This window comes from Tachyglossus aculeatus, chromosome 22, assembly GCF_015852505.1.
Source record: "Tachyglossus aculeatus isolate mTacAcu1 chromosome 22, mTacAcu1.pri, whole genome shotgun sequence".
Lineage (NCBI taxonomy): Eukaryota > Metazoa > Chordata > Mammalia > Monotremata > Tachyglossidae > Tachyglossus > Tachyglossus aculeatus.
This window is the reverse complement of record NC_052087.1, coordinates 57217572-57243574: the sequence shown is the minus strand read 5'-3', so window position 1 is coordinate 57243574 and position 26003 is coordinate 57217572. Positions and strand designations below refer to the sequence as shown.

At 44.0% G+C, this 26003-nt stretch overlaps 1 protein-coding gene across 1 annotated transcript in view; it reads right to left on the bottom strand.

Annotated features, from left to right (window-relative positions):
* Positions 1-26003, bottom strand: part of KCNQ1 (potassium voltage-gated channel subfamily Q member 1) — a 192278-nt gene that overhangs the window by 96974 nt on the left and 69301 nt on the right. Inside the window, exons 5-7 of the mRNA XM_038765388.1 lie at positions 17644-17770; positions 10816-10894; positions 2449-2545 (exon numbers count right to left, since the gene is read on the bottom strand). Of these exons, the coding sequence (XP_038621316.1) occupies positions 2449-2545; positions 10816-10894; positions 17644-17770 (303 nt within the window). The remainder of the gene's footprint in view (positions 1-2448; positions 2546-10815; positions 10895-17643; positions 17771-26003) is intronic.

Here is a 26003-nt window from a genome sequence, read left to right as displayed (position 1 = left end):
TTATTGAGCGCTTACTACGTGCAGAGCGCTGTACTAAGCGCTTGGGAAGTCCAACATAGAGAGACGGTCCCTACCCAACAGCGGGTTTACAGTCTAGAAGACTGTATGTGTATCAATGTCAATATGTTATCAATACATGTTGCCAACTTGTACTTCCCCAGCGCTTGGTCCAGTGCTCTGCACACAGTAAGCGCTCAATAAATACGATTGAATGAATGAATTCAATCGTATTTATTGAGCGCTTACTGTGTGCAGAGCACTGGACTAAGCGGGATGCGTGGGGTTCTCAGCCCACGTCCGCTGGGCGAGTCGCTTCACTATCTGGAAAATGGGGATGAAGACTGTGAGCCCCCCATGGGACAACCTGATCCCCTTGTAACCTCCCTAGCGCTTAGAACAGTGCTTTGCACATAGTAAGCACTTAATAAATGCCATTATTATCATATTATATATTATCGATGTAATATGTTATATTACTACATATAATATACAATGTATCATAATATAATATAATATAATATAATATGAGTAGGATATAATATAATATAATATAATATTATATAATATAATATAACATAATATAATACAATATAATATAACATAATATAATACATGACATAGCATAATAATATGATGTGATATGAAATTTGATATAATATAATATAATATAATATAATATAATATAATATAATATAATATAATATAATATAATATAACATAACATAACATAACATGACATAACACAACACAACACAACACAACACAACACATAACATAACATAATATAATATAATATAATATAATATAATATAATATAATATAATATAATATAATATATAATATAATATAATATATAATACAAATAATAAACTTGTTAGAATTGTTATTATTATTAGAACTCTCCCCCTTCTAGACTGTGAGCCCACTGTTGGGTAGGGACCGTCTCTAGATGTTGCCAACTTGTCCTTCCCAAGCGCTTAGTCCAGTGCTCTGCACACAGTAAGCGCTCAATAAATACGATTGAATGAATGAATGAATGAAAGGGACCGTCTCTATATGTTGTCAACTTGGACTTGCCAAGCGCTTAGTCCAATGCTCTGCACACAGTAAGCGCTCAATAAATACGATTGATTGATTGATTGACCCCCGGTCCACATCCTCCCCTTGGCCCGGAATGCCCCCCCTCCGCTCTCTTCCTCCCTTCCCAGCCCTACTGAGAGCTCACCTCCTCCAAGAGGCCTTCCCAGACTGAGCCCCCTTTTTCCTCTCCTCCTCCCCATCAATCAATCAATCGTATTTATTGAGCGCTTACTGAGTGCAGAGCACTTTACTAAGCGCTTGGGAAGTACAAGTTGGCAACATGTAGAGACAGTCCCTACCCAACAGTGGGCTCACAGTCCCATCCCCCCGGGCCCTACCTCCTTCCCCTCCCCACAGCACCTGTATAGATATTTGTACAGATCTATTACTCTATTTCACTTGGACATATTTACTATTCTATTTATTTTGTTAATGATGTGCACCAGCGCTTAGAACAGTGCTTTGCACATAGTAAGCGCTTAATCAGTGCCCCTTCCTTCCGCTCCCCCTCGTCCCCCTCTCCATCCCCCCATCTTACCTCCTTCCCTTCCCCACAGCACCTGTATACATGTATATATGTCTGTACATATTTATTATTCTATTTATTTATTTTACTTGTCCATATCTATTCTATTTATTTTATTTTGTTAGTATGTTTGGTTTTGTTCTCTGTCTCCCCCTTTTAGACTGCGAGCCCACTGTTGGGTAGGGACTGTCTCTATATGTTGCCAACTTGTACTTCCCAAGTGCTTAGTACAGTGCTCTGCACACAGTAAGCGCTCAATAAATACGATTGATTGATTGACTGATCATCATTATTATTATCTAGCTTTATTTCTATTTATTCTGATGACTTGACACCTGTCCACATATTTTGTTTTGTCGTCCGTCTCCCCCTTCTAGATTGTGAGCCCACTGTTGGGTAGGGACCATCTCTCTATGTTGCCCACTTGGGCTTCCCAAGCGCTTAGTACAGTGCTCTGCACCCAGTAAGCGCTCAGTAAATACGATTGAATGAATGAACGAATGAAAGGGAAGGGTGAGGACTTGGGGGGAGGGGGCTCGGATAGGCGGCGGGAAAGCAGCCCATCTCCCCACTACCACCAATCAATCAATCAATCAATCAATCAATTGTATTTATTGAGCGCTTACTGTGTGCAGAGCACTGTACTAAGCGCTTGGGAAGTACAAGCTGGCTTGTAGTCCACACCTCGGGAAGACTCTGGGACTTTTTTAGACTGTGAGCCCACTGTTGGGTAGGGACCGTCTCTATATGTTGCCAACTTGTACTTCCCAAGCGCTTAGTACAGTGCTCTGCACACAGTAAGCGCTCAATAAATACGATTGATGATGATGATGATGACTTACCTGCCTGTGGATGAAGACGACGGACCCCAGGAGTCTCCACGTGCCCCCTTGCCGGTCCACGTGCAACATCCGTAAGATCTGCAAGAAGCGGATACCCCTGGGGAGGAGATGGGAAAATCCCCCCAGCAATCAGTGGGATTCACGGAGCGCTTACTGGAAAGAGCCCGGGCTTTGGAGTCAGAGGTCATGGGTTCAAATCCCGGCTCCTCCAATTGTCAGCTGTGTGACTTTGGGCAAGTTTTCACTTCTCTGGGCCTCAGTTCCCTCATCTGGAAAATGGGGATGAAGACTGGGAGCCCCCCCGTTGGACAACCTGGTCACCTTGTAACCTCCCCAGTGCTTAGAACAGTGCTTTGCACATAGTAATTCAGAGAAGCAGTGTGGCTCAGTGGAAAGAGCCCGGGCTTTGGAGTCAGAGGTCACGGGTTCAAATCCCGGCTCCTCCAATTGTCAGCTGTGTGACTTTAGGCAAGTCACTTCACTTCTCTGGGCCTCAGTTCCCTCATCTGGAAAATGGGGATGAAGACTGGGAGCCCCCCCGTTGGACAACCTGGTCACCTTGTAACCTCCCCAGTGCTTAGAACAGTGCTTTGCACATAGTAATTCAGAGAAGCAGTGTGGCTCAGTGGAAAGAGCCCGGGCTTTGGAGTCAGAGGTCACGGGTTCAAATCCCGGCTCCTCCAATTGTCAGCTGTGTGACTTTAGGCAAGTCACTTCACTTCTCTGGGCCTCAGTTCCCTCATCTGGAAAATGGGGATGAAGACTGGGAGCCCACCCGTAGGACAATCGGATCACCTTGTAACCTCCCCAGCGCTTAGAACAGTGCTTTGCACATAGTAATTCAGAGAAGCAGTGTGGGTCAGTGGAAAGACCCCGGGCTTTGGAGTCAGAGGTCATGGGTTCAAATCCTGCCTCCTCCAACTGTCAGCTGTATGACTTTGGGCAAGCCACTTCACTTCTCTGGGCCTCGGTTCCCTCATCTGTAAAATGGGGATGAAGATTGTGAGCCCCACGTGGGACAGCTTGATCACCTTGTATCCCCCAGCGCTTAGAACAGTGCTTTGCACATAGTAAGCGCTTAACAAATACCATAATTATTATTATTAGTCTCTGGGCCTCAGTTATCTCATCTGTAAAATGGGGATGAAGGCTGTGAGCCCCACGTGCGACAACCTGATACCTTGTATCTCCCCCATTACTTAGAACAGTGCTTGGCACATAGTAAGCGCTTAAAAAATACCAACATTATCATTATTATTACTGGGTGCAGAGAGCTGTACTAAGCACTTGAGGGAGTCCAATACAACAGAATTAGCAGACATGGCCCCTGCCCACAGGCTTAGTGGAAAGAGCCCGGGCTTGGGAGTCAAAGGTCGTGGGTTCTAATTCTGGCTCCGCCACTTGTCAGCTGTGTGACTCTGGGCAAGTCACTTCACTTCTCTGGGCCTCAGTTACCTCATCTGTAAAGTGGGGATGAAGACTGTGAGCCCCACGTGGAACTACTTGATTCCCTTTGTATCTACCCCAGTGCTTAGAACAGTGCTTGGCACATAGTAAGCGCTTAACAATAAGAAGCAGCGTGGCTTAGTGGCAAGAGCCTGGGCTTCAGAGTCGGAGGTCATGGATTCTAATCCCGGCTCTGTCACCTGTCAGCTGTGTGACTTTGGGCAGGTCACTTAACTTCTCTGGGCCTCAGTTCCCTCATCTGGAAAATGGGGATTAGGACTGTGAGCCCCATGTGGGACAACCTTAATTACCTTGGATTCATTCATTCATTCATTCATTCAATCGTATTTATTGAGTGCTTACTGTGTGCAGAGCACTGTACTAAGCGCTTGGGAAGTACAAGCGCTTGGATCTCCCCCAGCGCTTAGAACAGTGCTTGGCACATAGTAAGCGCTTAACAAAATACCATTATTGTTACTATTATTGATAGGTCCACTAATAATAATGACGGTATTTGGTAAGCGCTTACTATGTGCCAAACACTGTTCTAAGTGCTGGAACACTGCACTAATCGATGCTCATAAACCACGCTAATCCAATCACGCACCCTAGATTATTCATTCATTTAATCATATTTATTGAGCGCTTACTGTGTGCAGAGCACTGTACTAAGCGCTTGGGAGGTCCAAGCGCTTGGATCTCCCCCAGCGCTTAGAACAGTGCTTGGCACATAGTAAGCGCTTAACAAAATACCATTATTATTACTATTATTGATAGGTCCACTAATAATAATGACGGTATTTGGTAAGCACTTACTATGTGCCAAACACTGTTCTAAGTGCTGGAATACTGCACTAATCTATGCTCATAAACCAGGCTAATTACGCACCCTAGATTATTCATTCATTTAATCATATTTATTGAGCGCTTACTGTGTGCAGAGCGCTGGACTAAGCGCTTGGGAAGTTCAAGCGCTTGGATCTCCCCCAGCACTTAGAACAGTGCTTGGCACATAGTAAGCGCTTAACAAAATACCATTATTATTACTATTATGGATAGGCCCACTAATAATAATGATGGTATTTGTTAAGCGCTTACTATGTGCCAAGCACTGTTCTAAGTGCTGGAACACTGCACTAATCGATGCTCATAAACCACGCTAATCCAATCATGCACCCTAGATTATTCATTCATTTAATCATATTTATTGAGCGCTTACTGTGTGCAGAGCACTGTACTAAGCGCTTGGGAAGTCCAAACGCTTGGATCTCCCCCGGCGCTTAGAACAGTGCTTGGCACATAGTAAGCGCTTAACAAAATACCATTATTATTACTATTATGGATAGGCCCACTAATAATAATGATGGTATTTGTTAAGCACTTACTATGTGCCAAGCACTGTTCTAAGTGCTGGAACACTGCACTAATCGATGCTCATAAACCACGCTAATCCAATCATGCACCCTAGATTATTCATTCATTTAATCATATTTATTGAGCGCTTACTGTGTGCAGAGCACTGTACTAAGCGCTTGGGAAGTCCAAACGCTTGGATCTCCCCCGGCGCTTAGAACAGTGCTTGGCACATAGTAAGCGCTTAACAAAATACCATTATTATTACTATTATGGATAGGCCCACTAATAATAATGATGGTATTTGTTAAGCACTTACTATGTGCCAAGCACTGTTCTAAGTGCTGGAACACTGCACTAATCGATGCTCATAAACCACGCTAATCCAATCACGCACCCTAGATTATTCATTCATTTAATCATATTTATTGAGCGCTTACTGTGTGCAGAGCACTGTACTAAGTGCTTGGGAAGTCCAAGCGCTTGGATCTCCCCCAGCGCTTAGAACAGTGCTTGGCACATAGTAAGCGCTTAACAAAATACCATTATTATTACTATTATTGATAGGTCCACTAATAATAATGATGGTACTTGGTAAGCGCTTACTATGTGCCAAGCACTGTTCTAAGTGCCGGAACACTGCACTAATCAATGCTCATAAACCACGCTAATTACGCACCCTAGATTATTCATTCATTTAATCGTATTTATTGAGCGCTTACTGTATGCAGAGCACTGTACTAAGCGCTTGGGAAGTCCAAGCCCTTGGATCTCCCCCAGGGCTTAGAACAGTGCTTGGCACATAGTAAGCGCTTAACAAAATACCATTATTATTACTATTATTGATAGGTCCACTAATAATAATGACGGTATTTGGTAAGTGCTTACTATGTGCCAAGCACTGTTCTAAGTGCTGGAACACTGCACTAATTAATGCTCATAAACCATGCTAATTACGCAGCCTAGATTATTCATTCATTTAATCGTATTTATTGAGCGCTTACTGTGTGCAGAGCACTGTACTAAGCGCTTGGGAAGTCCAAGCGCTTGGATCTCCCCCAGCGCTTAGAACAGTGCTTGGCACATAGTAAGCGCTTAACAAAATACCATTATTATTACTATTATTGATAGGTCCACTAATAATAATGACGGTATTTGATAAGCGCTTACTATGTGCCAAGCACTGTTCTAAGTGCCGGAACACTGCACTAATCGATGCTCATAAACCACGCTAATTACGCACCCTAGATTATTCATTCATTTAACCATATTTATTGAGTGCTTACTGTGTGCAGAGCACTGTACTAAGTGCTTGGGAAGTCCAAGCGCTTGGATCTCCCCCAGCGCTTAGAACAGTGCTTGGCACATTGTAAGTGCTTAACAAAATACCATTATTATTACTATTATTGATAGGTCCACTAATAATAACGACGGTATTTGGTAAGCACTTACTATGTGCCAAGCACTGTTCTAAGTGCTGGAACACTGCACTAATCGATGCTCATAAACCACGCTAATCATGCACCCCAGATTATTCATTCATTTAATCGTATTTATTGAGCGCTTACTGTGTGCAGAGCACCGTACTAAGCGCTTGGGAAGTCCAAGCGCTTGGGTCTCCCCCAGCGCTTAGAACAGTGCTTGGCACATAGTAAGCACTTAACAAAATACCATTATTATTACTATTATTGATAGGTCCACTAATAATAATGATGGTATTTGGTAAGCGCTTACTATGTGCCAAGCAGTGTTCTAAGTGCTGGAACACTGCACTAATCGATGCTCATAAACCACGCTAATCCAATCACGCACCCTAGATTATTCATTCATTTAATCATATTTATTGAGCGCTTACTGTGTGCAGAGCACTGTACTAAGCGCTTGGGAGGTCCAAGCGCTTGGATCTCCCCCAGCGCTTAGAACAGTGCTTGGCACATTGTAAGTGCTTAACAAAATACCATTATTATTACTATTATTGATAGGTCCACTAATAATAATGACGGTATTTGGTAAGCGCTTACTATGTGCCAAGCACTGTTCTAAGTGCTGGAACACTGCACTAATCGATGCTCATAAACCACGCTAATCCAATCATGCACCCTAGATTATTCATTCATTTAATCATATTTATTGAGCGCTTACTGTGTGCAGAGCACTGTACTAAGCGCTTGGGAGGTCCAAGCGCTTGGATCTCCCCCAGCGCTTAGAACAGTGCTTGGCACATTGTAAGTGCTTAACAAAATACCATTATTATTACTATTATTGATAGGTCCACTAATAATAACGACGGTATTTGGTAAGCACTTACTATGTGCCAAGCACTGTTCTAAGTGCTGGAACACTGCACTAATCGATGCTCATAAACCACGCTAATTACGCACCCCAGATTATTCATTCATTTAATCGTATTTATTGAGAGCTTACTGTGTGCAGAGCACTGTACTAAGCGCTTGGGAAGTACAAGCGCTTGGATCTCCCCCAGGGCTTAGAACAGTGCTTGGCACATAGTAAGCGCTTAACAAAATACCATTATTATTACTATTATTGATAGGTCCACTAATAATAATGACGGTATTTGGTAAGCGCTTACTATGTGCCAAACACTGTTCTAAGTGCTGGAACACTGCACTAATCGCTGCTCATAAACCACGCTAATCACGCACCCTAGATTATTCATTCATTTAATCGTATTTATTGAGTGCATACTGTGTGCAGAGCACTGTACTAAGCACTTGGGAAGTCCAAGCGCTTGGATCTCCCCCAGTGCTTAGAACAGTGCTGGGCACATAGTAAGCGCTTAACAAAATACCATTATTATTACTATTATTGATAGGTCCACTAATAATAATGACAGTATTTGTTAAGCGCTTACTATGTGCCAAGCACTATTCTAAGTGCTGGAACATTGCACTAATCGATGCTCATAAACCACGCTAATTATGCACCCTAGATTAATCATTCATTTAATCGTATTTATTGAGCGCTTACTATGTGCAGAGCACTGTACTAAGCGCTTGGGAAGTCCAAGCGCTTGGATCTCCCCCAGCGCTTAGAACAGTGCTGGGGACATAGTAAGCGCTTAACAAAATACCGTTATTGTTACTATTATTGATAGGTCCACTAATAATAATGACGGTATTTGGTAAGCGCTTACTATGTGCCAAGCACTGTTCTAAGTGCTGGAACACTGCACTAATTAATGCTCATAAACCACGCTAATTACGCAGCCTAGATTATTCATTCATTTAATCGTATTTATTGAGCGCTTACTGTGTGCAGAGCACTGTACTAAGCGCTTGGGAAGTCCAAGCGCTTGGATCTCCCCCAGGGCTTAGAACAGTGCTTGGCACATAGTAAGCGCTTAACAAAATACCATTATTATTACTATTATTGATAGGTCCACTAATAATAATGATGGATAGGTCCACTAATAATAATGACGGTATTTGTTAAGCACTTTCTATGTGCCAAGCACTGTTCTAAGTGCTGGAACACTGCACTAATCGATGCTCATAAACCACGCTAATCCAATCACGCACCCTAGATTATTCATTCATTTAATCATATTTATTGAGCGCTTACTGTGTGCAGAGCACTGTACTAAGCTCTTGGGAAGTACAAGTTGGCAACATATAGAGACGGTCCCTACCCAACAACAGGCAACCTCCTTTCTGACCTCCCAACATCCTGCCTATCCCCACGCCAGTCCATATTTCATTCCGCTGCCTGGATTATCTTTAATAATAATAATAATAATAATGATAGCATTTGTTAAGCGCTTACTATATGCCAAGCACTGTTCTAAGCGCTGGGCGGATACAAGGTAATCAGGTTGTCCCACATGGAACTCACAGTCTTCATCCCCATTTTTGAGATGAGGGAACTGAGGCCCAGAGAAATGAAGTGACTTGCCCAAAGTCACCCAGCTGACAGTTGGCGGAGCCGGGATTTGAACCCATGACCTCTGACTCCCAAGCCCGGGCTCTGTCCTCCGAGCCACACTGCTTCTCAGGCTCAGAATATGTCACCCCCCCTCCTCAAAAATCTCCAGCTGTTGACCATCCACCTCCATAACAAACTAAAACTCTTCCCCTTTGTCTTTAAATCAATGAATCAATCATATTTATTGAGCGCTTACTGTGTGCAGAGCACTGTACTAAGCGCTTGGGAAGTACAATACCTTGCCCCCTCTTACCTCACCTAGCTTCTCTCTTCTACAACCCAGCCCTCACACTGGGGGTTCATTCATTCATTCATTCAGTCGTATTTATTGAGAGCTTACTGTGTGCAGAGCACTGTACTAAGCGCTTGGAAAGTCCAATTCAGCAACAAAGGGAGACAATCCCTGCCCACAACAGGCTCACAGTCTAGAAGGGGGGAGACAGGCATCATAACAAGTAAGCAGGCATCAATAGAAATAAATAGAATTAGAGATATATATATTAATTCATTCATCCATTCAATTGTATTTATTGAGCGCTTACTGTGTGCAAAGCACTGTACTAAGCACTTGGGAAGACCAATTCAGCAACAAAGAGAGACAATTCCTGCCCACAATGGGCTCACAGTCTAGAAGGGGGGAGACAGGCATCAAAACAAGTAAGCAGGCATCAATAGAAATAAATAGAATTATATACATATATATATATTCATTCATTCATTCATTCAATCGTATTTATTGAGCGCTTACTGTGTGCAGAGCACTGTACTAAGCACTTGGGAAGTACAAGTTGGCAACATCTAGAGACGGTCCCTACCCAACAGCGGGCTCACAGTCTAGAAGGGGGAGACAGAGAACAAAACAAAACATATTAACAAAATAAAATAGATAGAATAAATATGTACAAATACAATAAATAAATAGAGTAATAAATACATACATACATACATTCATTCATTCATTCAATCATATTTATTGAGCGCTTACTGTGTGCAGAGCACTGTACTAAGCACTTGGGAAGTCCAAGCTGGCAACATCTAGAGACGGTCCTTACCCAACAGTGGGCTCACAGTCTAGAAGGGGGAGACAGACAACAAAACAAAATATATTAACAAAATAAAATAAATCTAATAAATATGTACAAATAAAATAGAGTAATAAATATGTACAAACATATATACATATATACAGGTGCTGTGGGGAGGGAAAGGAGGTACGGCGGGGGTTGGAGAGGGAGAGGAGGGGGAGAGGACGGAGAGGGCTCAGTCTGGGACACAGCACTCTGCTCACAGTAAGCGCTCAATACATTCATTCATTCATTCATTCAATCGTATTTATTGAGTACTTACTGTGTGCAGAGCACTGTACTAAGCGCTTGGGAAGTCCAAGTTGGCATCATCTAGAGACGGTCCCTACCCAACAGTGGGCTCACAGTCTAGAATAAATTCGAATGAATGAATGAATTGAATGAAAATGCCATTATTGTTATGATTGTGATCGCATCCAAGGGGCACTCAGTAAATGCTGACAACGAGGTGGACGTTTCTGGGGAGTCCTGGCAGTAGGCGGGAAGGGACTGGGGGGGAAGAGGGGAGTTTCTTGGGTGAGAGGTGGAAGGGGGGGGTCACCTGATGGCGGAGGTGGCGAACACTTGACCCTTGGAGCCCACGCACAGGACAATCATGGAAGCCACGACCACAATCAGATCTAGAAAAAAATGGAAGAATTGGGGTCAAAAAGACCCCCAGGAGCCAGGCGGCCAGTAAATAATAATAATAATAATAATAATAATAATAATAATAATAATGGTATTTGTTAAGCGCTTACTGTGTGCCAAGTTCTAAGCGCTGGGGTAGATACAAGGCCATAATAATAATAATGGCATTTGTTAAGCACTTACTATGTGCCAAGCACTGTTCTAAGCGCTGGGGGGATACAAGGTGATCAGGTTGTCCTGCGCGGGGCTCACAGTCTTAATCCCCATTTTACAGATGAGGTCACTGAGGCTCTGAGAAGTGAAGTGACTTCCCCAAGGTCACAGAGCAGACATGTGGCAGGGCTGGCATTCATTCATTCAATCATATTTATTGAGCGCTTACTGTGTGCAGAGCACTGGACTAAGCGCTTGGGATTCGAACCCACGACCTCTGACTCCAAAGCCCCGGCTCTTTCCACTGAGCCATGCTGCTTCTCAAGGCCATCAGGTTGTGCCACGTGGGGCTCCCAGTCTTCATCCCCGTTTGACAGATGAGGGAACTGAGGGCTATTGCGCGGCAGCGCGGGTCAGCGGAAAGAGGTCATGGGTTCAAATTCTGACTCCGCCAACAGTCAACTATGTGACTTTGGGCAAGTCACTTCACTTCTCTCGGCCTCAGTGACCTCATCTGTAAAATGGGGATTAAGACTGTGAGCCCCCCGTGGGACAACCTGATCACCTTGTAACCTCCCCAGCGCTTAGAACAGTGCTTTGCACATAGTAAGCACTTAATAAATGCCATTATTATTATTATTTGTTAAGCGCTTACTATGTGTCAAGCTGAAAACTAATAGTAATAAGCAATAATAATTGATAATAACAATTATGGCATATGTTATGTGCTTACTATGGGTCAGGCACTGTACTAAGAAGCAGCGTGGGTCAGCGGAAAGAGCGTGGGCTTGGGAGTCCAAGGTCATGGGTTCAAATTCCGACTCTGCCACTTGTCAGCTGTGTGACTTTGGGCAAGTCACTTAACTTCACTATGCCTCAGTGACCTCATCTGGAAAATGGGGATTAAGACCGTGAGCCTGCCGTGGGACAACCTGATCACCTTGTAACTTCCCCAGTGCTTAGAACAGTGATTTGCACATAGTAAGTGTACTTCCCAAGCGCTTAGTACAGTGCTCTGCACACAGTAAGCGCTCAATAAATATGATTGAATGAATGAATGAATAATAAATGCTATTATTATTATTACTACTACTATTATTATTATTACTATTATTATTATTGTTGTTATTATTATTATTACTAAGCACTGGGGTGGATACAAACAAATCAGGTTGGACACAGTCCCTGCCCTATGTGGGGATCACAGTCCCTCTCCCCATTTTCCAGATGAGGTCACTGAGGCCCAGAGAAGTGAAGTGACTTGTCCAAGGTCACACAGCAGAGAGAAGCAGCGTGGCTCATTGGAAAGAGCACGGGCTTTCGAGTCAGAGGTCATGGGTTCAAATCCCGGCTCCGCCAATTGTCAGCTGTGTGACTTTGGACAAGTCACTTCACTTCTCTGGGCCTCAGTTATCTCATCTGGAAAATGGAGATTAGGACTGTGAGCCCCAAGTGGGACAACCTGATCACCTTGTATCCTCCGCAGTGCTTAGAACAGTGCTTTGCACATAGTAAGTGCTTAACAAATGCCATCATTATTATTATTGTTAAGTGGCAGCGTTGGGATTAGAACCCATGACCTTCCGACTCTATCCACTGTGCCCTGATGCTTCTCCTACTCTTCCGAGCGCTTAGTACAGTGTGCTGCACAAAGTAAGCGCTCAAAAAATATATCTGAATGAAAGCCAAGCCCAGAAGATCCCAACCCACCTGCAGAAGTGAAACCCCCGGGGTCCGGGCACATTAATAATGATGGCATTTGTTAAGCACTTACTATGTGCCAAGCCCTGTTCTAAGCGCTGGATTATCAATCCATCAATCAATCCATCGTATTTATTGAGCGCTTACTGTGTGCAGAGCACTGTACTAAGCGCTTGGGAAGTACAAGTTGGCAACATATAGAGACAGTCCCTACCCAACAGTGGGCTCACAGTCACATCGATGTCTGTTGATTTGTATTGATGTCTGTCTCCCCCCTCTAAATCATCATCATCATCAATCGTATTTATTGAGCGCTTACTGTGTGCAGAGCACTGTACTAAGCGCTTGGGAAGTCTAAAGACTGTAAGCTTGTTGTGGACAGGGAATGTGTCCGTTTATTGTTCTGTCGTACTCTCCCAAGCGCTTAGTACAGTGCTCTGCACACAGTAAGCGCTCAATAAATATGATCGAAAGAATGAATGAGTAGTAGTAGCTTGAGCATAGACCCAGCCTCGAACCTGGGCCCTGACCCCACCTATGTGCCTTACCGTTGTTGGGTAGGGACTGTCTCTATATGTTGCCGACTTGTACTTCCCAAGCGCTTAGTACAGTGCTCTGCACACAGTAAGTGCTCAATAAATACGATTGAATGAATGAATGAATGCCTTAGTGGAAAGAGCCCGGGCTTGGAGGTCAGAGGACCTGTTTTCTAATTCCAGCCCCGCCACCTGTCTGCTGTGTGACCTTGGGTAAATTACTTAACCTCTCTGGGCCTCAGTTCTCTCACCTGTAAAATGGGGACGAAGACTGGGAGCCCCACGGGGGACAACCTGATCCCCTTGTATCTACCCCAGCGCTGAGAACAGTGCCTGGCACTTAACAAATAATAAAAATAATGATGGTATTTGTTCAGTACTTACTATGCACCAAGCACTGTTCTAAGCGCTGGGGAAGATCCAAGGTGATCAGGTTGTCCCACATAGGGGTCACAGTCTTCATCCCCATTTTACAGATGAGGGAACAGGCTCAGAGAAGTGAAGTGACTTTGACACCTGTCTACATGTTTTGTTTTGTTGTCTGTCTCCCCCTTCTAGACTGTGACCTCATTGTTGGGTAGGGACCATCTCTGTATGTTGCCGATTTGGACTTCCCAAGCGCTTAGTACAGTGCTCTGCACACAATAAGCGCCCAATAAATGCGATCGAATGAATGAATGATGTTATTGTTTTGTTGTCTGTCTCCCCCTTCTAGACTGTGAGCCCGTTGTTGGGTAGGGACCGTCTCTCTATGTTGCCGACTTGGACTTCTCAAGCGCTTAGTACAGTGCTCTGCACACAGTAAGCGCTCAATAAATGCGATTGAATGAATGAATGAAAAGTGGCAGAGGTGGGTTTAGGACCCACGACCTCTGACTCCCAAGCCCGGACTCTTTCCACTAATAATAATAATGATAATAATAATGGTATTTATTAAGCACTTACTATGTGCAAAGCACTGTTCTAAGCGCTGGGGAGGTTACAAGGTGATCAGGTTGTCCCACGGGGGGCTCACAGTCATAATCCCCATTTTACAGATGAGGGAACTGAGGCCCAAAGGAGTTAAGTGATTTGCCCAAAGTCACACAGCTGACAAGTGGTGGAGCCAGGATTTGAACCCATGACCTCTGACCTCAAAGCCCGGACTCTTTCCACTAAGCCACGCTGCTTCTCTAATACCATTATTCCTTCATTCAATTGTAGTTACTGAGCACTTACTGTGTGCAGAGCACTGTACTAAACGCTTGGGAAGTACAAGTTGGCAACATATAGAGACGGTCCCTACCCAACAATGGGCTCACAGTCTTGAAGGGGGAGACAGACAACAAAACAAAGCATGTGGACAGGTGTCAAGTCATCAGAATAAATAGAAATAAAGCTAAATCAATCAATCAATCGTATTTATTGAGCGCTTACTGTGTGCAGAGCACTGTACTAAGTGCTTGGGAAGTACGAGTCGGCAACATATAGAGATGGTCTCTACCTAACAGCGGGCTCACAGTCTAGAAGGGGGAGACAGACAACAAAACAAAACATGTGGACAGGTGTCAAGTCATCAGAATAAATAGAAATAAAGCTAGATGTGCGACATTAACAGAATAAATAGAATAGTAGGTATGGACAAGTAAAATAAATAGAGTAATAAATTGTTATTATTATAATACATAGAAATAAAGCTAGATCAATCAATCAATCAATCGTATTTATTGAGCGCTTACTGTGTGCAGAGCACTGTACTAAGCGCTTGGAAAGTACAAGTTGGCAACATATAGAGACGGTTCCTATCCAACAAGGGCTCACAGTCTAGAAGGGGGAGACAGACAACAAAACAAAACATGTGGACAGGTGTCAAGTCATCAGAATAAATAGAAATAAAGCTAGATCAATCAATCAATATTTATTGAGTGCTTACTGTGTGCAGAGCACTGTACTAAGCGCTTGGGAAATACAAGTCGGCAACATATAGAGACGGTCCCTATCCAACAAGGGCTCACAGTCTAGAAGGGGGAGACAGACAACAAAACAAAACATGTGGACAGGTGTCGAGTCATTAGAATAAATAGAAATAAAGCTAGATGCGCAACATTAACAGAATAAATAGAATAGTAGGTATGGACAAGTAAAATAAATACGGCAATAAATTGTTTTTATTATAATAAATAGAAATAAAGCTAGGTCAATCAGTCGTATTTATTGAGTGCTTACTGTGTGCAGAGCACTGTACTAAGCGCTTGGGAAGTACAAGTTGGCAACATATAGAGACAGTCCCTATCCAATAAGGGCTCACAGTTTAGAAAGGGGAGACAGACAACAAAACAAAACATGTGGACAGATGTCAAGTCATCAGAATAAATAGAAATTAAGCTAGATGCGCAACATTAACAGAATAAATAGAATAGTAGGTATGGACAAGTAAAATAAATAGAGTAATAAATTGTTATTATTATAATAAATAGAAATAAAGCTAGATCAATCAATCAATCGTATTTATTGAGCGCTTACTGTGTGCAGAGCACTGTACTAAGCGCTTGGGAAGTACAAGTCGGCAACATATAGAGACAGTCCCTACCCAACAAGGGCTCACAGTCTAGAAGGGGGAGACAGACAACAAAACAAAACCTGTGGACAGGTGTCAAGTCATCAGAATAAATAGAAATAAAGCTAGATGCGCAACATTAACAGAATAAATAGAATAGTAGGTATGGACAAGTAAAATAAATAGAGTAATAAATTGTTATTATTATAATAAATAGAAATAAAGCTAAATGCGCAACATTAACAGAATAAATAGAATAGTAGGTATGGACAAGTAAAATAAATAGAGTAATAAATTGTTATTATTATAATAAATAGAAATAAAGCTAGATCAATCAATCAATCAATCAATCGTATTTATTGAGCACTTACTGTGTGCAGAGCACTGTACTAAGCGCTTGGGAAGTACAAGTTGGCAACATATATAGACGGTCCCTATCCAACAAGGGCTCACAGTCTAGAAGGGGAAGACAGACAACAAAATAAAACATGTGGACAGGTGTCGAGTCATCAGAATAAATAGAAATAAAGCTAGATCAATCAATCAATCAATTGTATTTATTGAGCACCTACTATGTGCAGAGCACTGTACTAAGCTCTTGGGAAATACAAGTCGGCAACATCTAGAGACGGTCCCTATCCAACAAGGGCTCACAGTCTAGAAGAGGGAGACAGACAACAAAACAAAACCTGTGGACAGGTGTCAAGTCATCAGAATAAATAGAATTTAAGCTAGATGCGCAACATTAACAGAATAAATAGAATAGTAGGTATGGACAAGTAAAATAAATACAGCAATAAATTGTTTTTATTATAATAAAGAGAAATAAAGCTAGATCAATCAATCATATTTATTGAGCGCTTACTGTGTGCAGAGCACTGTACTAAGCGCTTGGGAAGTACAAGTCGGCAACATATAGAGACGGTCCCTACCCAACAGTGGGCTCACAGTCTAGAAGGGGGAGACAAACAACAAAACAAAACATGTGGACAGGTGTCAAGTTATCAGAATAAATAGAAATAAAGCTAGATGCGCAACATTGACAGAATAAATAGAATAGTAGGTATGGCCAAGTAAAATAAATAGAGTAATAAATTGTTATTATTATAATAAATAGAAATAAAGCTAGATCAATCAATCAGTCAATCAATCGCATTTATTGAGTGCTTACTGTGTGCAGAGCACTGTACTAAGCGCTTGGGAAGTACAAGTTGGCAACATAGAGAGACGGTCCCTACCCAACAACGGGCTCACAGTCTAGAAGGGGGAGACAGACAACAAAACAAAACCTGTGGGCAGGTGTCATCATCATCATCATCATCATCAATCGTATTTATTGAGCGCTTACTATGTGCAGAGCACTGTACTAAGTGCTTGGGAAGTACAAATTGGCAACATATAGAGACGGTCCCTACCCAACAGTGGGCTCACAGTCTAAAAGGGGGAGACAGAGAACAAAACCAAACATAATAACGAAATAAAATAAATAGGATAGATATGTACAAGTAAAATAAATAAATAAATAAATAGAGTAATAAATATGTACAAACATATATACATATATACAGGTGCTGTGGGGAAGGGAAGGAGGTAAGATGAGGGGGATGGAGAGGGGGATGGGGGGAGAGGAAGGAAGGGGCTCAGTCTGGGAAGTCATCAGAATAAATAGAAATTAAGCTAGATGAGCAACATTGACAGAATAAATAGAATAGTAGGTATGGACAAGTAAAATAAATAGAGTAATAAATTGTTATTATTATTATTATTATCCTCTAGCTCCACCCAGGCCATGCCCCGTCCTCCTGGCACTCACCGATGATAGAGATGGGTTTCCTGGCGAAGCGGAGACGACCCCACAGCCCCACATATTTACTGCGGCAACCAGCGGACCAGAGGCGAACCACGTACTCCAGGCCGAAGAACACCACAAGCACGATCTCCTAATAATAATAATAATAATAATGACATTTATTCACTCATTAATTCATTCATTTCTATTTATTCATTCATTCATTCATTCAGCGGCATTTATTGAGTGCTTACTGTGTGCAGAGCACTGGACTAAGCGCTTGGAAAGTACAATTCAGCAACAAAGTGAGACACTAGCCCAATTCGGCAACAGATAGAGACAATCCCTACCCAACAACGGACTCACAGTCTAGAAGAGAAGCAGCGTGGCTCAGTGGAAAGAGCACGGGCTTTGGAGTCAGAGGTCATGGGTTCGAATCCCGACTCGGCCACATCTTCATCATCATCAATTGTATTTATTGAGCGCTTGCTGTGTGCAGAGCACTGGACTAAGGGCTTGGGAAGTCCAAGTTGGCAACATACAGAGACGATACCTACCCAACAGTGGGCTCACGGTCTAGAAGACTTATTAAGCGCTTACTACGTTCGAAGCGCTGGGGAGGTTACAAGGTGATCAGGTGGTCCCACGGGGGGCTCACAGTCTTCATCCCCATTTTGCAGATGAGGGAACTGAGGCCCAGAGAAGTGAAGTGACTTGCCCCAAGTCACCCAGCTGACAAGCAGCGGAGCCGGGATTTGAACCCATGACCTCTGACTCCAAAGCCCATGCTCTTTCCACTGAGGCACGCTGCTTCTCTAAGCTGTTCTAAGCGCTTACTACGTGTCAAGAGCTGTTCTAAGTGCTGGGGCAATAATAATAATAATAATAATGATGATGCGATTTGTTAAGCACTTTCATGTGTCAAGGACTGTTCTAAGTGCTGGGGTAATAATAATAATAATGATGATGGGATTTGTTAAGCGCTTACTATGCATCAAGGACTGTTCTAAGTGCTGGGGTAATAATAAATAATAATAATGATGGGATTTGTTAAGCGTTTACTATGTATCAAGGACTGTTCTAAGTGCTGGGGTAATAATAATAACGATGATGATGGGATTTGTTAAGCGCTTACTATGTGTCAAAGACTGTTCTAAGTGCTGGGGTGATAGTAACAATAATGATTGGAGAAGCAGCGTGGCTCAGTGGCAAGAGCCCGGTCTTTGGAGTCAGAGGTCATGGGTTCAAATCCCAGCTCCGCCAATTGTCAGCTGTGTGACTTTGGCAAGTCACAACTTCTCTAGGCCTCAGTGACCTCATCTGTAAAATGGGGATTAAGACTGTGAGCCCCCCCATGGGACAACCGGATCACCTTGTAACCTCCTCAGTGCATAGAACGGTGCTTTGCACATAGTAAGTGCCTAATGAATGCTATTATTATTATTATTATTATTATTATTATTATTATTATGGGATTTGTTTAGCACTTCCGATGTGTCAAGGACTGTTCTAAGTGCTGGGGTAGTTATAGTAATAATGATGATGGGGTTTGTTAAGCATTTACTATGTGTCAAGGACTGTTCTAAGTGCTGGGGCAATAATAATAGTGATGATGGGATTTGTTCATCATCATCATCATCAATCGTATTTATTGAGCGCTTACTGTGTGCAGAGCACTGTACTAAGCGCTTGGGAAGGACAAATTGGCAACATATAGAGACAGTCCCTGCCCAACAGTGGGCTCACAGTCTGAAAGTTAAGCACTTACTATGTGTCAAGGACAGTTCTAAGTGCTGGGATATTATAATAATAATAATGATGATGGGATTTGTTAAGTGCTTACTCTGTGTTAATAATAATAATAATAATAATGGCATTTATTAAGTGCTTACTATGGGCAAAGCACTGTTCTAAGCGGTGGGGTAGATACAAAGTAATCAAGTTGTCCCACCTGGGGCTCACAGACTTAATCCCCATTTTCCAGATGAGGTGACTGAGGCACAGAGAAGTGAAGTGACTTGCCCAAAGTCACCCAGCTGACAAGTGGCGGAGCTGGGATTTGAACCCATGACCTCTGACTCCAAAGCCGGGGCTCTTTCCACTGAGCCACGCTAAGTGCTGGGGTAATAATAATAATAATGATGGGATTCATTAAGCACTTACTCTGTGTCAAAGACTGTTCTAAGTGCTGGGGTAGTAATAATAATAAAAATGATGATGGGATTTGTTAAGCGCTTACTATGTGCCAAGCACTGTTCTAAGTGCTGGGGTAGATACAAGGTTATCAAGTTGTCCCACGTGGGGCTCACGGAGAAGCAGAAGGGCTTAATGGAGAGAGGCTGGGCTTGGGAGTCAGAGGTTCTGGGTTCTAATCCCAGATCCGCCACTCATCAGCTGGGGTGACTTTGGGCAAGTCACTTCACTTCTCTGGGCCTCAGTTCCCTCATCTGGAAAATGGGGATGAAGACTGGGAGCCCCACGTGGGACAACCTGATTACCGTGTATCTCCCCCAGCGCTTAGAACAGTGCTTGGCACATAGTAAGCGCTCAATAAATATAAATATGAATGAATGTATATGTGTATGTATTTATTACTCTATTGTATTTGTACATATTTATTCTATTTTATTTTGTTACTATGTTTTGTTTTGTTCTCTGTCTCCCCCTTCTAGACTGTGAGCCCACTGTTGGGTAGGGACCGTCTCTATATGTTGTCAACTTGTACTTCCCAAGCGCTTAGTACAGTGCTCTGCACACAGTAAGCGCTCAATAAATACGATTGAATGAATGAATGAACAGTAAGTGCTTAACAAATGCCATCATTATTATTATTATTATTATAGGGGGGGAAAACAGACGTCAATAGTTAAAGCCATGGAAGCAAATGAATTCTCCAAGGGAGTGGATGGAGATGGAGAATGGAAGAGGATCTGAATGTGTCTGTTTATCATTTGTATTGTAATAATAATAATAATAATAATAATAATAATGGTATTTATTTAGCACTTACTGTGCCGAGCACTGTACTAAGTGCTAGGGTGGATCCGAGCAAATCGGGTCGTACACGGTCCCTGACCCACATGGGGCTCACAGTTTTGATCCCCATTTTCCTGATGAGATAACTGAGGCCCAGAGAAGTGAAGTGACTTGCACAAGGTCATACAGCAGACCAACTGATGGAATGAGTAAATCAACTGAGGTTGGGGGCATTTATTTATTTCTATTTATGTCTGTCTCCCCCTCTAGACTGTAAATTCATTGAGGGCAGGGAATGTATCAATCAATCGTATTTATTGAGCGCTTACTATGTGCAGAGCACTGTACTAAGCGCTTGGGAAGTACAAATTGGCAACACATAGAGACAGTCCCTACCCAACAGTGGGCTCACAGTCTAAAAGCACATTCTTCCAAGTGCTTAGTAAGGTGCTCTGCACACAGTCAGTCATATTTATTGGGCGCTTACTTTGCACAGAGCAGCAGCGTGGCTCAGTGGAAAGAGCACGGGCTTTGGAGTCAGAGGTCATGGGTTCAAATCCCGACTCCGCCAATTGTCAGCTGTGTGACTGTGGGCAAGTCACTTCACTTCTCTGTGCCTCAGTTCCCTCATCTGTAAATATGGGGATTAAGACTGTGAGCCCCACGTGGGACAACCTGACCACCTTGTAACCACCCCAGCGCTTAGAAAAATCAATCAATCAATCAGTTGTATATATTGAGCGCTTACTGTGTACAAGATGGCAACATATACAGACAGTCATCATCAATCATCAATCGTATTTATTGAGCGCTTACTGTGTGCAGAGCACTGTACTAAGCGCTTGGGAAGTACAAATTGGCAACATATAGAGACAGTCCCTACCCAACAGTGGGCTCACAGTCTAAAAGAACATCATCATCATCAGTGCTTTGCACATAGGAAGCGCTTAATAAATACCATCATTATTATTATTATTATTACTGTACTCTTCCAAGTGCTTAGTAAAGTGCTCTGCACACAGTCAGTTGTATTTATTGGGCGCTTACTGTGCACAGAGCACTGTACTAAGCCCTTGGGGGAGGACAATAGAGCAATAAACAGACACATTCCCTGCCCACAATGAGGTTACAGTCTAGAGGAGCAGCGTGGCTCAGTGGAAAAGAGCCCGGGCTTTGGAGTCAGAGGTCATGGGTTCGAATCCCGGCTCCGCCACATGTCTGCTGCATGACCTTGGGCAAGTCACTTAACTTCTCTGAACCTCAGTTACCTCATCTGTAAAATGAGGATTGAGACTGTGAGCCCCATGTGGGACAACTTGATCACCTTGTATCCACCCGCAGCGCTCAGAACAGTGCTCTGCACATAGTAAGCGCTTAACAAATGCCATCATTATTATTATTATTAGAGGGGGAGACAGACATTAATAGAAATAAATAAATGACGGATGTGGACGTAAGTGGTGTGGGGCTGGGAGGGGGGATGAAGAAAGGGAGCCAGTCTGGGCGACACGGAAGGGAAGGGGAGAAGAGGAAAGGAGGGCGCAGTCAGGGAAGGCCTCCTGGAGGAGATGGGCTTTCAATAAGGCTTTGAAGGGGGGAAGAGAGCTAGTTTGGCAGATAATAATATTAATAATGGCATTTGTTAAGCGCTTACTATGTGCAAAGCACTGTTCTAAGCGCTGGGGGGACACAATGTGATCAAATTGTCCCACGTAGGGCTCACAGTCTTAATCCCCATTTTTCCAGATGAGGGAACTGAGGCTCAGAGAAACGAAGTGACTTGCCCAAGGTCACACAGCAGACTTGTGGTGGAGCCGGGATTCGAACCCACGACCTCTGAGTCCAGAGCCCGGGCTCTTTCCACTGAGCCATGCTGCTTCTCTAAGTCCAGTGCTCTGCACACAGTAAGAGCTCAGTAAATACGATTGAATGAATGAATGAGGAGGGAGGGCATTCCAGGCCAGGGGAAGGACGTGGGCCGGGGGGTGGGACGTCGCCAACTTGTTGCCAACTTGTACTTCCCAAGCGCTTAGTACAGTGCTCTGCGCACAGTAAGCGCTCAATAAATACGATTGATTGATTGATTGACGGGCGAGAAGGAGGCCCAGTGAGGAGGTGAGCGGCGGCAGTGGAGCGGAGGGTGCGGGCTGGGCTGGAGAAGGACAGAAGGGAGGTGAGGGAGGACGGGGCGAGAGGATGGACAGCTTGGAAGCCAACAGTGAGGAGTTTTTCCAACTTGTACTTCCCAAGCGCTTAGTCCAGTGCTCTGCGCACAGTAAGCGCTCAATAAATACGATTGATTGATTGATTGACGGGCGAGAAGGAGGCCCAGTGAGGAGGTGAGCGGCGGCAGTGGAGCGGAGGGTGCGGGCTGGGCTGGAGAAGGCCAGAAGGGAGATGAGGGAGGAGGGGGTGAGAGGATGGACAGCTTGGAAGTCAACAGTGAGGAGTTTTTCCAACTTGTACTTCCCAAGCGCTTAGTACAGTGCTCTGCACACAGTAAGCACTCAATAAATACCATTGATTGATTGATTGACGGGCGAGAAGGAGGCCCAGTGAGGAGGTGAGCGGCGGCAGAGGAGTGGAGGGTGCGGGCTGCGCTGGAGAAGGCCAGAAGGGAGGTGAGGGAGGAGGGGGCGAGAGGATGGACAGCTTGGAAGCCAACAGTGAGGAGTTTTTCCAACTTGTACTTCCCAAGCGCTTAGTACAGTGCTCTGCACACAATAAGCGCTCAATAAATACGATTGATTGATTGATTGATTGATTGATGGGCAAGAAGGAGGCTCAGTGAGAAGGTGAGCGGCGGCAGAGGAGCGGAGGGTGCGGGATGGGCTGGAGAAGGACAGAAGGGAGGTGAGGGAGGAGGGGGCCAGAGGATGGACAGCTTGGAAGCCAACGGTGAGGAGTTTTTCCTTGACACACTCCATCGGTCAGCCAACCGTTGTTATTTACTGAGTGCTGACTGTACTGAGCGCTGGGGAGAGCGCTACCCAGGCCCCAACAGGGGTTCGGTTTTGTTCAGGGAGAGCCGAGGAGAGGGAAACAAGGTCCCTCTGTTCTCCAAAAAGCAGGCTCTTCTGGCAGCCTGGACCCCTGCCCCTCTCCCCAGCACCTGAAGGACGGTAATTCCAGAGACAAATTTCCCAGCCGGGAAAACGCCCAGTTTTATAAACAGAAACTCGGAGATGGCTGCTGCCTGAAACTCACCCCACCCCCTTGGCCCACCAGGGGTTTTCCTGGCAAACATTCGCAGGGAGAAAAATGTTCGGATTCTTCTCCCCCCCCCAGCCCCCACAGCCTTGCTATTATTTTGCAGGCATTTACTGAGCACCCCCTGGAAGCCGGGGCGCTGTGCCAAGCACTTGGGAAAGGACAGTCTAAAAAAAATAATAATAATAATCATTGCAGCATTTGTTAAGCGCTTCCTGTGCGCCAGGCACTGTACTAAGCTCTGGGGTGGATACGAGCAAATTGGGTTGGACGTAGTCCCTGTCCCCCGTGGGGCTCAATCCCCATTTTCCAGATGAGGGAAGTGAGGCCCAGAGAAGTGAAGTGACTTGCCCGAGGTCACCCCACAGATGTGTGGCAGAGGCGGTATTAGAACCCATGACCTTCGGACTCCCAAGCCTGTGCTCTATTCACTACATAATTGTTACTCTATTTATTTATTTTACTTGTACATACCTATTCTATTTATTTTATTTTGTTAGTAAGTTTGGTTTTGTTCTCTGTCTCCCCCTTTTAGACTGTAAGCCCACTGTTGGGTAGGGACTGTCTCTATATGTTGCCAACTTGTACTTCCCAAGCGCTTAGTACAGTGCTCTGCACACAGTAAGCGCTCAATAAATACGATTGATGATGATGATGATGACTACCCAATGCTGCTTCACCACTCCGTGCTGCCAAATAAATCAATCAACCATTGGTAATTATTGTGCACTGTACTAAGCGCTTGGAAGACTACAACAGAATTAACAGATTTGTTCCCAGCCTATAATGAGCTTATAGTCCCTCCCTCTTTGTGGGCAGGGAACCGGTCTACCAATTAATAATAATGATAATGATAATAATAATAAGTATGGTATTCATTCATTCATTCACTCAATCGTATTTATTGAGCGCATACTGTGTGCAGAGCACTGTACTAAGCGCTTGGGAAGTACAAGTTGGTAACATATAGAGACGGTCCCTACCCAATAGTGAGCTCACAGTCTAGGTATTTGTTAAGCGCCTACTATGTGCCAGGCACTGTACTAAGCGCTGTGGTGGATACAAGCAAATTGGGTTGGACACATTCCCTGTCATTCATTCATTCAATCGTATTTATTGAGCGCTTACTGTGTGCAGAGCACTGTACTAAGCGCTTGGGAAGTACACGTTGGCAACATATAGAGACGGTCCCTACCCAACAGTGGGCTCACAGTCTCCATCCCCATTATACAGATGAGGGAACTGAGGCACAGGGAAGTGAAGTGACTTACCTAAGATCACACAGCAAAGTGGCAGAGCTGGAATTAGAACTCATGACCTCATGAACTCGTGATTCCTAGGCCCGGGCTCTACTATGCATACTGCTTTTCCCAATTCTAATATATTGTCTATCAATCAATCAGTGATATACTTAATGAGAGCTTATTGTGTGCAGAGCACTGTACTAAGCACTTGGAAGAGTACAATACAACAGGTTTGGTAATAATAATAATAATAATAATGGCATTTGTTAAGCACTTACTATGTGCCAAGCACCGTTCTAAGCACTGGGGGAGTTACAAGGTGATCAGGTTGTCCCATGTGAGGCTCACAGTCTTCATCCCCATTTTACAGATGAGGGAACTGAGGCCCAGAGAAGGGAAGTGACTTGCCCAAGGTCACACAGCTGACAAGTGGCGGAGCTGGAATTAGAAGCCATGACCTCTGATTCCCAAGCCCGGGCTCTATCTACTATGCCATACTGTTTCTCCCAATTCTACTGTATTGTCTATCAATCAATCAGTGATACTTAATGAGAGCTTATTGTGTGCAGAGCACTGTACTAAGCACTTGGAAGAGTACAATACAACAGGTTTGGTAATAATAATGGCATTTGTTAAGCACTTACTATGAGCCAAGCACTGTTCTAAGCACTGGGGGGGGGATACAAGGTGATCAGGTTGTCCCACGGGGGGCTCAGAGTCTTCATGCCCATTTTACAGATGAGGGAACTGAGGCCCAGAGAAGTGAAGTGACTTGCCCAAGGTCACACAGCTGACAAGTGGCAGAGCCAGGATTAGAAGCCATGACCTCCGACTCCCAAGCCCGGGCTCTTTCCACTGAGCCACGCTGCTTCTCCATGGTAGACATATTCCTTGCCCACAGTCTAGAGGAACGGGTGCTTAGTACATTACTCCACCTTCAGTAGGCATCTAGCA